At 44.7% G+C, this 16,423-nt stretch overlaps 3 protein-coding genes across 3 annotated transcripts in view; 1 reads left to right on the top strand and 2 right to left on the bottom strand.

The window, feature by feature from the left end:
- Nucleotides 1-28: 28 nt before the first annotated feature.
- On the bottom strand, nt 29-3,348 carry cntd1 (cyclin N-terminal domain containing 1). Its single transcript, XM_069160175.1, has 7 exons — nt 2,806-3,348; nt 1,840-1,915; nt 1,581-1,752; nt 1,332-1,494; nt 1,108-1,252; nt 432-528; nt 29-209 (listed from the first exon to the last, which is right to left on the bottom strand). The coding sequence occupies exons 1-7, from the start codon at nt 2,972-2,974 to the stop codon at nt 96-98; spliced, it is 936 nt and encodes a 311-aa protein (XP_069016276.1). The 5' UTR covers nt 2,975-3,348; the 3' UTR covers nt 29-95.
- Nucleotides 3,349-3,360: 12 nt separating this feature from the next.
- Nucleotides 3,361-4,816, top strand: coa3a (cytochrome C oxidase assembly factor 3a). The gene is made up of 2 exons (XM_069160176.1): nt 3,361-3,583; nt 4,239-4,816. The coding sequence occupies exons 1-2, from the start codon at nt 3,388-3,390 to the stop codon at nt 4,340-4,342; spliced, it is 300 nt and encodes a 99-aa protein (XP_069016277.1). The 5' UTR covers nt 3,361-3,387; the 3' UTR covers nt 4,343-4,816.
- A 92-nt stretch (nt 4,817-4,908) lies between these two features.
- wnk4a (WNK lysine deficient protein kinase 4a) overlaps nt 4,909-16,423 on the bottom strand; it is a 43,685-nt gene continuing 32,170 nt past the window's right edge. Inside the window, 11 exon segments of the mRNA XM_069160174.1 lie at nt 4,909-6,839; nt 7,238-7,329; nt 7,438-7,643; nt 8,092-8,594; nt 8,596-8,720; nt 9,711-9,795; nt 10,400-10,930; nt 10,932-10,961; nt 10,963-11,234; nt 12,876-12,930; nt 15,805-15,978. Of these exon segments, the coding sequence (XP_069016275.1) occupies nt 6,837-6,839; nt 7,238-7,329; nt 7,438-7,643; nt 8,092-8,594; nt 8,596-8,720; nt 9,711-9,795; nt 10,400-10,930; nt 10,932-10,961; nt 10,963-11,234; nt 12,876-12,930; nt 15,805-15,978 (2,076 nt within the window). The 3' untranslated portion in view covers nt 4,909-6,836.

Genomic DNA, 16,423 nt, shown 5'->3' with positions numbered 1-16,423 from the left:
CCACCGATGTTCTGCATGTTCTGCACCAACATCTACAACCTTAACAAAAGCAGCGACAGTTGAAAAGACGCGTCCGGGGAATTCATCATCAGGACTCAGGTTTGTATCGAAGGGGAACTGGTGCTAACAATGTGCACCAATATTACATGAGCCAAATCACTGATGCTCTTGCTTGAGATTCCTGTGATGTTGCTCAGTTCTTCCACTACCTGCAACGCAGTTAAAGAAAGCGCCGTCAAAGCCGTTTGTAAAGTTGGCGAAGCACCGAATGCCTTTGTCATAGTTTAAGTAGGGACTCATTTTTAACTTGGATCCGTTTGGGGGCTTGAAACGGCAATTTAACATCCAAAACAATGACGACAAATATTGTAGATGTATTTTTAAACGAGGTTAATACGTATAAAAAAAAAAAAAAATTACAAGTGTCTCACCTGTTCCCATTTTCTGACATAGAGGATGAACGTAGCCACAGAAATCACAGCAACACCGAGAAGCATGCAGTCCTCCGTCACTGTCACAAACTTCTCTCTGGTTTTTTTTTTTTTAGAGATTAATGACACGGTGCTGAAGCAGACATAATCATTAGATTGTGTTTCATTTCATACTCGCTGCTCTCGTCGCAGCTGTTTTCATGGGGAAAAGCTCTATCAGTTGCACTGTGCGCTACCTGCCCTGCGCTAAGCATCACACGGACACAGTTCGTGACCACCTGTCAAACATAGGCGGAGCACTTCGCTGCTTCGGAGCTGGAAATCGAAAAATCCAATCAGCGCTCGAAGTAAAATAAAAAGTTTAACAGGAAAAAAAAAAAAAAAAAAAAAGCCTTCAAATGAACGCTGGTAATGGAACATGTCTGCGTAGAAGTTTATCATTAGCTGATAATGTGTTCAATGTTGTGTTCACAGCTTTTGGTGCTGCTTCCAAATGCCCCCCCCCCCCCCCCCCCCCCCCCCCCCCACAAAAAAAAGGGGAAACGTGAGAAAAATAACAGCACAAGTCAAAATATCAAGCCAGACAGTTGTCAGCTGGTTGGAGTCCAGTTCGCTGCCAGCCCGCTCCACCTGTCCCGAAACATCAGCGATTGTTTCTTAAAGAGAAATACGATACCTCTGTTCGCCGGATGGGCTCACGCCCCGAGTGGTGGTCATCAACAAGGTGTCGTAGATGGCCGTCCTCTCTAAGACGATGAACTGCAGAACATGGTGGCACAGGTGATAAAGGTGCTTCACAGGGACGGACCGCTCGTTGTGTCCTACAAAAGTTCAGACAAAAGTGATCCAAATGAGCCGAACAAAGCCTTTTCCGGCTGCTCCGCGTTCACAGCGTCTTACCCAGCACCTCCAGAAGTATCTCCACGTATGTCAGCGGGTTGAGGACATTCAGTCTGAATTCAAGCCCTTTCAGGACCAGCAGCTCCGACTCGATGATGGTCTGTTTGGAAACGCTGTGGCCGACCGAATGCAGAAAGCGCGCCGCGGTGATGTTGTCAATCATCTGGAAAATGTTTCAAAGAATTACAGGAGACGACCTTATCTCTTAAATCACGGGTTTTCCGAGGTTATCGATCGGCAGAAACTCACATTACTGTGCATCGACACTTTGCTGGCGAGCTGCACGCAGGAGAAGACGACAAGCGGGAATTTGTCCTTGAGCTTGTCAAAAACAGCATCCTCGTAACTCGGCGGCTGATCGGCGGCGGCACCTTGAGGTGTGGGCGTGGTGAGCAAATCCGCAAGGTGTTTAACCACGAACCTGTAGGGGGGGGTGGGAAGAGATACTTAAATAAATGATGCGTAACGTGTCACGGGGGAAAGAGAAACTGTGCTGCTTCCTTCTCACCTTTGAAGTAATTCAACGGCGTGGTATCCAACCTGCGGGTCCAGTCTCAGCTCTTGAGTTATCAGTAAGATGTACTCTTAAAGCACGCAAGGAGAGGAACGCAGGATGTTTGCAAAAGCACAGAACAAAACATAGAAATCCTTTCAGGGACTTTGTAAGCCGAGCGTGTCGTAAACAGAGCCAACAGACCATGAGAAGAGCAAACAAAAATACACGAGGAAAAAAAAAAAAATAAATTGGAAAAAAAAAACAACACAGTGTCACGTGCGTATTACGCAATCTTATGTTCAGAGACGCGGAGATCACATGTAGGTGTGTGAGGTGGACTCAATAAAATTAAATCTGAGCCCACATCTTCACAGCAATGCTAATTGAACATATTGGAAATTAAAAGCTTGAAATATCAAAGTACAAATCATCGTCTGGATGATGAGACGAGATGATACACAGGCCCAGATGGTCCGCTCACTAAATAGTACCATATTATTTTAGCATGAGATAACAGCTGAGAGCTGTGCAATGTAATTTTTTATTTTTTTTATTTTTTATCATTGCTAGTTTGTTCCTATTACTTTCTCCTGAAAAACCCTTTGAGCTGCATTGTATGTTGTTTTAATTCAGGAAAGGTGCTGTAATAGAGTTTATTATCGAAGGTATTACCCTTGAACATATGAAAATAAACTGTATTTAACTGGTCTGCTCATTAAAAGTCATTAAACATTGTGCTGGACCGAGAAAGATAGTCTCAAATTATGTTTTAAATTTACCCTCTGGTGTTAAAGGAAAGGAAAAAAAAAAATGTATTGTGTGTGATATAAGACAATTAAAAAAAAAACTGGTTGTTATGGAGAAACTTGAGTAATTAGAATTTGCATAAAACCGGCTTGTTTATCCAAATAACGTGATTTAACGTTTGACATATAAACATCCGCACATCATTAAAACTGCAAAACCAGCTTTACTCACCAACAAGTCTTTTGTGCTTGAAGCTACATGTTGATAAACTTTCGAGGTTATCTTTGTTTATTTGGTTGATATTGATGAGGAAATCAGTGAGTAGTTCAGAAGGGGCTTGGCCAAACTTTAAACTTACAGCGTTACTTCGGCCCGGAGAACAAAGCAATCTTTTCGCCATTTAGCCAGACTGTCTAACGTCTTTCCAGGAGCGTGAAAGCTCGTTATATTTATAATAAACTGAACGTATCAAGTTCAATTCTTGACTTAAAAATAGCACCAAAATATATTGTGGCAGAGGGTTATACTTTCCAGAAGATGTCGCACTTCCCGCCGGTTTTTTTTTTTGTTTGTTTGTTTGTTTTGGTTTTTTTCACCCTAGGAACAAAAAAAAAACAACCGGGGGCTTATTTGGAAGTTGCACGACTTTTATTCCGTTGGAACAGCACTTCCGGCGGTCGCGCGCTTTCTCCGAACACCGCAGATCTACAAACCCCACGGATGGCGGCTCCTCACGGCGCACTCGCGCGAACCGCCGTTTGGAGATCAGCGGATTGCGCGCAACCGAGCCGAGCCTCACTTTCACCGGCAGACATGGCCGACGAGACTGCCCCGAAGTCCGACGCTCCCTTCGCCACCAGGGTGGACCCGATCAAAGCCGGTCTTTCCAGGGACCAGATGTACTTCATCAAACAGGTTGAGCTCGAGCAGTGGAAGAAGAGGGCGACGAAGCTGCGCGCGCGAAACGTCGCGACGGGACTCGCCATCGGAGCGCTCGTTATGGGGATCTGTATCCTTGTCGCGCACGCTGACGTCAACACAAGGTGAACTACGTAACGTTAGCTTAGCCGGTGCTAAAATAAGTAAAAATTTAAATCACCCGGTCAAAAGCAGAGAATTAACAAGCGTCTTATTAACTTTAAATGTTCCCGAAGTTTAAAGTTGTTTTTCAGCAGGTGAGTGAGCCTCGGTGATGGCCTTTCGAGATCCAGGTGGTTCCTGAACGCACCACTGACTGCTCGTAATGGCAAATGTTGAAAACATTAAAAAAGAAAGAGGATATTTAAAACTGTCCAGTTTTTTTTCTTTCAAATATACTATTCACTATATATATATATTATATATTCTTTTCAACCTGTGCTGTTCAAACCAGTAATCATGTCACACATACCTGGCCGACACGCTTTCTTGCATCACTCCTGTTGCACTTATGTATATAATATATATAGATATATACTGTACTGTATATACTGTGCGTTTTATATTTTTTTTACTGCTATTTTATTGCTTTTCTATTATTCTATTATTATCTTATTGCTTCTGTATGCTGCTGTAGCGAAAATATTTCCCCTCAGGGATTAATAAAGTACCTAACCTAACCTAACCTTATTTCTTCATGATGATTTTTCAAGTACTTTCCTTGACCAAGCTGCTTCCCACATCAGACGGCTACACGTTTTACTCGGTGTCCCAGGAGCGGATCATGGATGAGATCGACGAGGAGGCCAAGCGTGTGAGGATGCAGACCCCAAAGAGCGGCGCCAACTGAGATGAACGTGTCACATCACCCGCCTGTTTCTGGTGTCGGTCCTGCAATTAACCGAGACAGGACTTGGAGATGCCACTGATTCATATTCCATGACCGGCTGCTGTTTTTATTTTAATTTTTTTGAGAATCAGCTGGACTTTTGTTTTAGATTGTGGAGCGTCTCCAACTTAAAACTTAAGATCTTGGTTAAGCTTCCTGTCAGTGGAAAGGACTAATCCACTGACCCTCAAAAAAGGCAGAGACTGTAATCCCCACCTCCTGACCTGAAGTTTCCAGCCTGTATCATGTAATGTGTGTACAGTAGGAGGGGAATACACAAAATAACAGTCGGCTAAATGACTTTAAAATCTTAGTGGCCTTCAACAACAGTGACGCTGCGGAAACGACACAAAAATCAACCTGGTGAAATGTATTATTTATGTTGATGATGTGATGATTTGTAAAATAAAAAGTCTTGACGTATTAGATTTTAAATTAATGTATTATTTTCTAACAGTTATCTCTGCGTAACCATTAATGTAAGAAAAAAAGATGCCGGGTGAAGCAGTAAAACATGACAAAAGAGCTGTGGTATTTACAACTGCATTTATTTTTGTCCAAATTTAATATATGGAGTCCGATCTAGCCACCAAATCTCAAGAGTAAAAATATAAAATAAGACATTGTAAGGGAAAGGCACAGATTCAGCATGGCAGGACAGCAGCTTCAGAAAGCAATACAATTATATATTTACATTCAAATTCTTTTGAAATGAAACTTTTCTTCGAATATATTACGGATAATACAGATGTTTGACTGCCAGGAAAATTCAGTGTGTGTCGTGAATATTTTATAAGGCAACAGCTACAGATTCACAGCTTTGGACTGATTTCCTTACACCCCACAGTCTCGTAATAAATCAAAACTGCAGGAGAATAGATCATCGTTACTGCGATCCATTTATATTGTGATCAAACATAAAACTGGCGAATATTTTCGACCTCCGTCATGGAGAAGTAAAAGGAAACCTATCGGCTCTTCCTCGAGTGAAAAGTTTCAAACACGGTTGTGTTCAATGTCTGAGAACCAGGATTGAATTTGCTAAAGTGCACAAGGTGCTTGATCTACGGAACAAGCGACAAATCAAGATTTTTTTTTTTTTTTTGCTTGAGAAAGAATTAAGGTAGCTGAAATATTTTACTCATTTAGTTTACTCACCACCTGTGAACGTGATCTATAAATGCATTCTATTATATACACATGTACAGTCAACAGGAAAGCCAGTAGTCTAAAACCTAGGTGGAGTTTTCACAACTAACCCATACGAAGAAATCCTCCCGTCTCCCCATTTTAAACCAGCTACAGGCTTAAGAAAATATGTGTAATATTTTTGTACCATTAAAACAAACTTTTTCCCATTTAATTGTTTGACAAACAGATTTTTACTTCCGCAAAAAGCATCTCACATACCAACCCTTTTTATTTTTGTTCTCTCAAACGTCTTCCTGTGTGTGTGTGTGTGTGTGTGTGTGTGTGTGTGTGTGTGTGTGTGTGTGTGTTGGTAGAAATATCTCATCATACCGCCGTACGATGGGAGAAAAAAAAAATAATTTCCACTCAATCTGAAAATGTCAGGATTGAAGTCAAACTTGGAGTGTAGAGGCCGCAGGCCGTCCTGACAGGTGTCCTCGTCACTCAAGAGAGACTACAACATAATACACATCTGAATGAATTCAAAATGTAACAATGCATCTCGGCTGTTCTCGTCAGCCCCCGGAAGGCAAAAAAAAAAAAATCACAGGTCTACTGAATGACAATATATATTCACTGTGCAGTCAGCAGCTACTGAGACATCATTAGGAAACTACAGCGAGTGAGGGTGAATGAGGACTGTCAGTTAAAAGTGTCGGCGCCTCACTGTGCTTCACATTTACTGTGCTCGGGACTGTTTTAACAGCAGTGAGTCAGACGAGCAGGAAAACATCAGCTATTCTCGTTCTGGGTCAAAGTCGGGGTACGTCGCTCAACTCTGCGGCACTTTGTACCATCGCTTGACTGCGTTCATGATTAAAAAAAAAAAAAAAAAAAAACAACTACTAATCTTTGCTCAGAGAAAACATTAAAAAAAAAAAAAAAAAAAAAAAGGAACTTTGTTTATTTACAAAACTCAACTTTTGTCGTTCTTTAACACGAACCGGGCCGGTTTGGTATTCGGTGCTTCAGCTGCAACAAGTTCACCGGATTCTGATGGCAGGTGTGAAAACTGGACGGTACAGCTCCCCGTGTAAATCCAGCTTTTTACTGATGACGGTTTGAATACATTTGAGGTAAGTGACCGCTTGCAGAGGGAAGCAGTTTGCCCGATTGGTGTGCCAGGAGGAGGGCGGTGGGTAGTGGGTGGGAGATGGGTGGAGGGGGGGTTTAAAGCCATCCTCCTACAGGACAGGTTTGACCACCGCAGTCGTACTTCAGATGAGGTAGTCCAGATACGCAGCGTTGCTCGGCTGAGAGTTTCTTACTAGAAAAAGTCAGATGAGGAAAAACAATGAAGAACAAGGCATTTATTTATCATGTTTCAGGTGGAGAAATAAAAAAAAAAAAAGTTTGTTAAAAGGATCAGTGTGTAGGATTTAGGGGCATCTAGTGGTGAGGTCGCAGATTGCAACTGACTGAACACCTCTTTAGAAAACACGGCAGTACACTGTTGAAAATATAATTATGATGATTATATTCAATTTACGCTGATAGATCCTCGCGTGACGAGGTTCGTGCTTTTACCTCGAACCCCTAATGTTATAAAGTTATGTTGTAAGGACTTTGTTAAGTGCCCTGAAATAACCTGTGCTGTGATTTGGCGCTTTATGAATAAAATTGAATCCTACACACACTGAACTTTTTAATGCTGCGTTCACTCACCATTCTACTTATGTCAGCAAAGGTGACGCCTTTGCTGGGTTTGTCCTGCGAGCCGCTGCTGCTGCCTCCAAGGGAGTTTCTCCTGATGATACCTTGGAGGACACAGTGCGTGGCTTAGAAAAAAAACCATTCACACGTAAAGCCGGCACATATTTTACTCAGCAGTAACTCTGACGAGGAGAAATTGATATCTTTACTACCTTGGAGTGGCAGCATGTCCAAGCGCTGCAGGCTGTTCCTGCGAGACGAGGAGAATCCGCTGCCTTTGGACAGGCGGCGCTGTCGACTGGACAGCATAGCAGCAGGAGAGACGATGCCCGGAGGGGGAACCTTCCCCATCCTCTCGTACAGCGCCTCAATCTCCCTCTTCTGGGCGGTCTGCAGGGCGTGGACCTCCGTCAGATGTCTGATGAAGGACAAGAAATAACAAATGTGAGCATCTGAAAACTCCTGTCAAAATTCAACAGGACCACTCAGGGTGCCGGAAATCCCGGAGCGAGTTTCAGCATCAAAATATTTCCGATAATGTGCAGCTTGTGTATTTATTGATGTATTTCACTTCATTTAATTCTTGAAAATTGAGACATTGCATCAGGCTTGTAGTGCAGAAGCAAACAAACAAAAACAGTGTTTAACAACAATTTGAATGCAGTAGTTGGTACGAGAGCCCAGATGAAAGCCCTTAAAACTTCAGTATTCATATTCAACGTCATCGACTTGGGTTTACTGAAACCATTATTTTTCTCTTCTTAATTTTCTAACAGTTCTGTACTCTGTATTTTGTTAATATGGTGTTCATGGCACCAGTTCAATAGGAAACTTTATTTTGAGCATCTTCCAACAGAGTCACATACTTCTCTCTGAGTTCCTGAAGCTCGACCAGCATGTCCTCGTCATCGCTGTCTGAGTCATCGCTGCTCAGGTAGGGAGCGTTGCGGTTGTACGTCATCATCCATAAATGGTGGAGAGCGTTGCTGTACTGCGGACTGCCGGCTCCTCCGTCCCACAGCCTCCCCTCCATCTCCGCGGCCGTCACCGAGAGCCCGCTGTCTGCCGACATTGCCATCAGGCTGAGGCTGTACGCTCTCCTGCGACTTCTCTTCCTCGCCCTCGGCCTCTCCCCGACGACCTCCACCTCCCCTTCTTCGTCCTCATCCTCCTCTTCTTCTTCATCTCTGTTTTGCTGTTGCTGCTGTTGTTGCTCCTGGCTCACAGCCCACCCGGCCTGCCCGTCCACCTCCTGGAGGACCCCGGCCGCGGACCCCCTCAGGGGGTGCGGGTGGGGAGGGGACATGGTGAGGGAGGTGCCCAGGCTCGTCTCGGACTCCGCCTGCTCCTCGGTGCTGCTCTCTGACGGGGGTGACGCCGCTGTCGGCCGGCTGTGGTGCAGCAGGTACAGCACCTACGGTCACAGCAGGGGGTGAGATGTCCATGCTGGGCGTCACCTGGAATCTCCCAACAGTCACTGGTGCCATCTTAAGCTCTGGGATGTAAAAAGAAAAGGTTGCATTGAGCGTACATGCTGTTAAGTAGCATCAATATACCGATTTGTTTTAAAAGGAACCGATTATATTGGATGGCATTAATGATAGTTAGTTAAAGTCCATGAGAAGTTCCTGACATCTGGGTGGCCAATTTATATAAGTGACAGCCAATCACAGGCAGCGATTGTTCTCTAATCTTCTCAGACCTGATGGATCATCAGAACGAAGCCTCACTCAGTCCCGGTCACCCGCCTTTGATGAAAACCTAATCATGTGCTTCTCTGTAGTACACTTCAAAGGAGTATCACTCTGTTGTCATGGAGATGTAAAGTGGTTTCACATCAATACACACACTCAGAGTCCCTGCATGCTCATGTCTACAGATCATTGAAAGGGTTTAAAGTCCTGCAGTGCCTCCGTTTGCCCACTGAGCGTCCTTCTTACAGTAAACACAGAGTCTGGGTCTCTGCCCGCTGAAACAGAGACGCTCTGTTGACTCGGGCTTCTGAGGACGGTATAAACACAGACAGGTGTGGATGTGTGAGGAGAGGCCCGTAACGAGCGAAGCGGCCCGCCGATTGGCCGTCGGCGGTGGGTCGGGCCGCGATCACACCTACGTTTGTGTTGGTATTGAATGGAACATTACATCCAGACTGGCGGTTACGCAACAGCTCCTGAGGCACCACTAATATGTGATAATGTCGCCATAGGGAGAGACAGAGGGAACCGAAAACCACTGAAAAAGCAAACGGTGCATAACAGAGACGCCAGGCTATATTTTGACCTCATACAATATAAAATGGAGGGACAGAAATGTCATATTTGGCTAAAAGTGTGTCTGTGGGTAGTCGCAAGTGTGTGCGTGGGTTTGTTTGTGATGTAAACATGATAGAGTATGTAATTCTGCAGCCCCTGCTTAGTACCATCCATCATATAAGGTGTTAATGAAGCAGAGGTCTGTTTTGGGAACATGAGATGGAATTTCTTACCAGATTCAGAGGAAGTTTGAAACTTCGGGCTGCTATCATTCATCTCGGGTACAGGGGGGTGCACTGGACTGCTGAAGGATGATAACTAGACGAGGAGATGGAATATTATTGTCATTAGTGCCACGGCAGACTGGGTGTTAGACATCAACTGGTTTTTTTTGTGCCACAGAAATCCCCGGCCAAATGCTCGCTTACATCAAATTATTATAAAATGAGTTTTGCAATGCTGTAGACACAATTTGATTTTTTTTTTTTTTTAAAAACAGAGCACTTATATTGAACTGGTAATCGGTATCAGCATTCAAATAGAAAACAAATCTCAAATTAATTCATAAATCTGTCAGACACAAATTTCACAAGCTTGTGAAAGAAGGACTGAGGACACAGCTTTTTATGCCCAATCAATTATTAATAACAATCAATAATTCATCAATCAATTTTATGTCCAATCAATCTAAATATATTCAATTTACAGACATTTAAAACAGAGAAAAGAGGCGAGAGATTCACATCACCGAATGTTCAGCATTGTTTCCTAATAAATGATTTCAACAATTAATCAGTAATCCAAATTGCTGATTAATGTCCTGATGATAGATTAACTGATTAATAAAATAATCATTTCAGACCCTGACTTTGAGGTAATTCTTAACAGATATAATCCCTGAGATGAAAGTGACGACACTCACAGTGCTCTCTGGGCTCTGCGAGGGAGATGTGGAAAGATCCGATGAGGAGTTTGAACTGGACATTTCTGATCTGGGTTCATCCCGGGCGGGAACTTGGGCTGAGTATTGGGCCACGTAGCCGTTCACCTGGGTCAGGCCGGGGGAACCGGAGAGTCCAACCTGCTGCAGAGTCTCCAGAGGAGCCGGTGGAGGAGTGGAAGGCATCGAAGGTGGAGACACGTGATGGGGCCATGGTGGGTGACTGCTCTGGTGAAAACCAGCTGTGTCCATTTGAGGCGTGTGCTCAGGGCTGTGGTAGATGTTGTTCTGCGCAGGGTACGGGAGCTCTGCTGGTTGAGTCTGGTAATGCTGCTGGTAAACGGAGGGGTAACCTGACTGCGGGGCCATCTGGCTGTGCAGCTGGGGGTGGAAGCCTGGGAAAGAGGGGATCCCCTGGGTGGAGAGGCTCGCAGGAGGGATGAAAGACTGAGCCATGCTCATGGCCATGGAGATGACATTGGCCAGGGAGAACAGGGGCTGGGTGTGGGGGGGGCCACATGTTCGGATGCTGAGGGCCAGGCGGGGGACATGGTAACGCTCTCGTTGCTGCCGGGGCTCGGGGTCTCTTTCTGAGGGCCGGGGGAGCTGGGGTCTGGGGAGGGAGCGGAGGGGAAGGTGGGGTTGCTGGCTACACGGGTGAGGGGAGGGTGGAACCCCGCTGGTTTGGGGGAACCCGGAGATCCCGGAAACTGGAACGGGAAGTGAGTGTGGCCCATGTAGGGCATATGGTATTGCTGGTGATGGGGCAGCATAGATGCAGGGTGGTGGTGGGGTTGCGCATAATGAACAGGAGAACCTGGAAGGAAAAGACATGAGTTTTAATTTATGGTTTGAAGTGAATCATCTGAACTGTGAAGGACAAAATGTACAAGCAAATAAAACGTTTGCTAATGTCCCCATTTATTTTTATGCATCGAAACCGAAGAGGCCAAATTTTAGATGTGGAGTTTCGTCAGTCCAATTCTTCCTGCCAAGACACCATGTGGGGAATGAATCTTTCCCGTACCTTTAAATAATGGCTTTTCATGGTGGACAAAAACGTTTTGTTTAAAGCAGCAGCTGACTGTGATTGCGCGAGTCAGCCGGAGCACACCGGGCTTACATGGCTGTGAGGGGATTCAGCATCAATGGAGCGAGTGAGGCAACATCCCAACATCCAAGAAGAGTGTAAATGGAACCCACGTGTACGGGGACAACTTCTGGGATCCGATTGTGAGATTTATGAAGTCGGGATTTCGACATCCCTCCCCGGGGAGCAGTTTCAGGATGCCAATATCCTCGCCCCGTTCATTGATTTTGACGTTTACTTTAACAATGGCTCCACAGTTATAAACCACACCTCCTGTTGCTGATGATGCAAACCAGCCTCTACTTTTTTTTTTTTTTTCCACGCTGATGGAAACATAGGTTAGGCAACACTCTGTAATGTGGCGGGTGGCCCGAGGAGCATTGCGCAAAAGCAAGCGTGCAGCGGACGTCCAGCAGAGAGGGGACACGGGACGAGAGGGGACGAGGATGTTCAGATGGCAGCTGAGGGCTGAAAACTGGGGGCACATGGAGTGATATGTGTTATATATGCGGTGAGGGAGACTTCGACAGGCGGGGATTGGGGGGGGGGGGCTTTCCGGGAAAAATCGGCATGGAGTTTGTGCTGGCAAACAGATGTTGCTGACTATCGCAGCAGTGGAGAAAACTCGTGCTTTTACAACGACAGCATTCACGGCTCCCCTCAAAAGCCAGAAAGCTCCCGTCAGGTGAGGTAATTACCCAAGAGGCCCTGCTGCAAGGCAGACACAGACGAAGGCTTTGAGGTGTGGGGATGACGGATGGCGCCATGCGAATGGCTGAACAATACCAAGAAAGGGCCCTGAGGAGGAGGAGGAGGAGGAGGAGGAGGAGGAGGGAGGAGGGGTTTATGAGGTAGCTGAGCTTTTGCGATGACTTATTCTTTGCCAAAGGACTGTAACAATTTCTCACTGTGCTGAAACAGTAAACAATGCGAGGCCTTCTTCACGCGGGGCCGGAGGGGAGGGGTGGAGAGGCTTTTTACCTGGGGCGTTGTGGAAAGACTGGGAGCGTAACAGAGGTCGCCCAGGTGAAGTAATGTCTGCACCGAAGACCTCTCGGTTGGGGAACGGGGGAGCACAACGCACATCTACACTGGGGTTAGTCACACTGTAGTCTAAGACACAAGACACACACACACACACACACACACACATGCGCACACGTGACTGCACGCACACAACGATCATGCAAAGCAACAAAGATGCTGGAAGTTAATCTGACATGCTGTGAGACTTTAATTTCTAAAAGCTCAGGGGGCAAAGTGCAAAAAAAAAAAAAAAAAAGATTCATAAACATCTCTAATCTCCTTGAGCACCCAATTATCCAGCTTCCTGTTAATGGGTGAATTCAGACCACACATGGGACTTACCAGGCAGAGAAGAGGATGAGTGTGTTCGAGGCAGGGCGTGACTGTGCAGATTAGGCTGCAAGAAGAAAAGCACATTTGATTAAAACTCAGCCTCCACTTGTATTCATCACTGACAAAAATGTTGAAACGTCCCTATTACGCGCTCTCGTCTCGCACTTGATGTGAAGAGTTCACTTTCTCTAATTACGGGGTTTAATTCAGCTGGAGCACAAAGCTGTTTTACAAGTTTGATCATCGGCACTAAAAGTCCGTATGAAGGGTCTATACTGATGTAGCACTGCTGTGGTATCACAACTCCATCTATCATGTCTTCAAAAGAAAACTCCATATTTCAAGTCCATAAAGTTGAGGGACTTCTGAGACACAACGTTGATGCAAAAGACAGAATTATCAAAACTTGTAGTTCTCCAAAAAAATACAAGATCCTGCACTCTTTCTTTGCACAGTGCATACTAGCTACGAGCATGCAACTATCTGCATCTTTAACTACACGCCTCCAACATATCTTTCAAAGTCCGAGTCCTCACTGAGTGAAGCAGGACATCTGTAGTCTGAAAGTCCAAGCTGCAACACCCAGGTGTTATCTGCTGGGTGATATTCCCTCGTAAGATGACTCTGACATGTGAAATTCACGTGATGACCCTTTAACCGAGGCACTAAAACACTGTCCGATGTAGGCGACCCTGAGACCCGACCTCAGGTATAACACAGTGTGCTACTTGTCAGTGTAGTACAACACGTATTAAGTTTATTTTTTCTGGAAAATACAGAGAAGGTTGTAAAGAATTTACAGTTAATTTGTGAAGAGCTGTTTCCATCATAAATCCGGTGTTATTAACCTGTCGATATAACTATTACTGAACTCATTTACATGAGGTCATTTATTGGAAAGTCTTTTCACCTCCATAATCTGGATAACAAGCCACCTTAAACCAGCTCCATTTGAAGAACCTGAAAGGTGCAGAAACTCGTTTTTCTTTGGCTGTAGAGATGGCAACGAAGGTCTGAGAGCTAATTGGGTGCTCAGTTAACCACTGAATTTCAGCGGGATTGCCATGAAGCTTTACACATGCATTTATTGTACTCAGAGGATGAATCATAACGACCGCGGTGATCTCCCGATGTTTTCATTTGAGCCACTAGCGCGCCAAAGTTTTCACGGCTGCTGTAAAACATCGAAACATCGACTGGATTCGATTGGTGAAAAATATTGTCAAACGCCTTTCACGGCTTCCAGAATGAATTCTCATGATTTGTATGATCCACGTTTCTAGTTTGTTTGTGAAGTGTCTCAACAACTATCGGATGGATTGCCATTAAATATAGCACATGCATTAATATCCCCTTTAGTGTGGCTTAGCCAAGCAGCAACCAACAGTGACGTCAGTCTTAAGTTTTGGAGTTTGGCTGTCGCCATCTTTCTATTTTAGAGATCTTGCTCATGAGAGAAGTTGAATGGGAGTCTATGGAGCTGCAGCCTTTTTTTTTTTGAGCCAACCTCTAGTGGTCCTCAGCGGTATTGCAGCTTCAGGCACTTTGGCATCTGCCACATTTTTCAGAGCCAGAAGCTACGTCCATTTTTATACACAGCAAATGGATTTAGCAAAATGCTAGCATGCTTAACATTGGTCGCGGTGAGCACGTTAACCCGCTGTCGTATATCTCGCTACTCTATTTAGGTGCTGCATCACTGCAGAAGCACAGCTGCAAACTCTTTTTATTGTTCTTCCAGTGGTGGGCGAATGAAACTAAGAACAGCTAATAACAACACGGCTTTCCAGGGATTAAAGCTCCATTTATAGAATATATTAATAGAATCTCAAAACAGAGCTCCGATTTCCAACAGCCAGAGCAGAGGGACCGTGGTAAAATTATTCTTTGGGGTTTTGTCACTTTCTTCCTCAGTTAACTAGCTTGGTCAGAATTTTGTTTGTTTGTTTGGGGGGGGGGGGGGGGGGGTGTTTGACATTGCCAGGAAGTGCAGCCACAATAGTCATTGGGGGATGCGTTCCTTGCAATAATCAAGTGGTGGATTGAAGCCAGGACAGATTAGACCAATGTGCTTCAGTGTAATTATGCATCCGGGGGGTCGGAAACATGGTGAGGAAGGTAAGAGATAGTTGGCACTGCTGCTCGTAACTTGTCTCCTGCCCTACATGAAACAAACACAATATTCTGCTCTCCATCGCTGAACATCTTCAATCATATTTTCTACCGAAGGGAAGAGGAATATTTTGTACTTTGCGTTCTACAAAGTGGAACATGCACTGGCAGAACAAACACTTCTTTTCCTCAAGTGGACAAACTGTATCTGATTAGGCATGAGGTCATATCTTGTACAGGATGGCACTGCTCCCGAACAACTCTTTCTTTCCTGGAAGTTTATTTTACAGTTTCACAGAACCTTGATTCATAGAGGCTTTAATACATCCCCATTTACTGTGGGCAGATATGCTGGAAAGTTAATTATGTTGCGAGCACTAAAGGATTTGTGGTTTTGGGAAATTAACAAAATAAAATACACGTAAAAAAACAGGAGACACTGGATTTTTATGGGTTTTTATAACATTAGTGCTTTTAGGAACATTATGTTCTAAATGAAAGCTCTACCTCAGGGGGCTTTAACAATTAACCTTCTCTCTTTTAGGGCATCTCGGGAGGGGGGCGGAGGGGGGGGGCTGTGGACGGTGAGGAAAGCACTCCACTTAGGGTTTTTATCACCCGTGTAGGAAGCAATACTCTTCAGCTTTCCATCTGCAGCGGATTTATGGTTCCGTCTTAGATAACCGCAGCTAGACACACTATAGCTGGTGTAATTTACAGCGATCAGACAGCACAGTAAAACACAGTTACTGTTACTTCCTTTTGTTCTCGGTCTAACAATGCTGCGATGTGGCTTGCTGGAAAAGGAGCAGGTGTCGCTGCTGACCTGTGAGGAAGACAATGAGTTAACGCCGCCGTGGAACGCAGGCTGGGGCGGTCGGTGCCCGTTGGCGTGGGCCAGCTGCTCTTTGGCCATCAGAGCCTCGGCCCGTTTGATGATGTCACCCATGCGGTGGATGAAGCCCTCCTTCTCCGACGGGAGGATGAACTCGTTGTGCACCTAGAAGGGTAATGGACAGTGACGGAGAGTGTATTCAGGTACTTTATTCCATTACAAGTCAAATCTGCACATTATAGGAGTTGGCATCAAAATGAACTTCAGGTGTCAAAAGTAAGAGGACTGGTTTTTGCAGAAAATTACACCTGCGTGTTCATGTTATGACACAGTAATTGGTAATACTCTGGCCATGAGGGTCAAACAGAAATACATTTCACAGAACACGTAAATATTTCAGAAAACCTCAAAACACGTCATCAAAAGCAAAACCGTTTCACTAAACGCAAAAATATCGTGCTTCTCGCTGCTTCTTTGTATTTCTACTGTTTTGGTTGTTCAACGTGGCAAATATTTAAGTATATCTTATGATTTCTCTACAACAATTGGTTCTGAAAAGTTTCTATAGCAACTATAGCTGTCATGTAAAGAAAATAGCATAAATAGTACA

This window comes from Embiotoca jacksoni, unplaced genomic scaffold (assembly GCF_022577435.1).
Source record: "Embiotoca jacksoni isolate LCO1_2020_lvr unplaced genomic scaffold, fEmbJac1.0.p SCAF_26, whole genome shotgun sequence".
Taxonomy (NCBI): Eukaryota; Metazoa; Chordata; class Actinopteri; family Embiotocidae; genus Embiotoca; species Embiotoca jacksoni.
The sequence above is the reverse complement of the archived record's forward strand: the minus strand, read 5'-3'. Positions and strand labels throughout refer to the sequence as shown.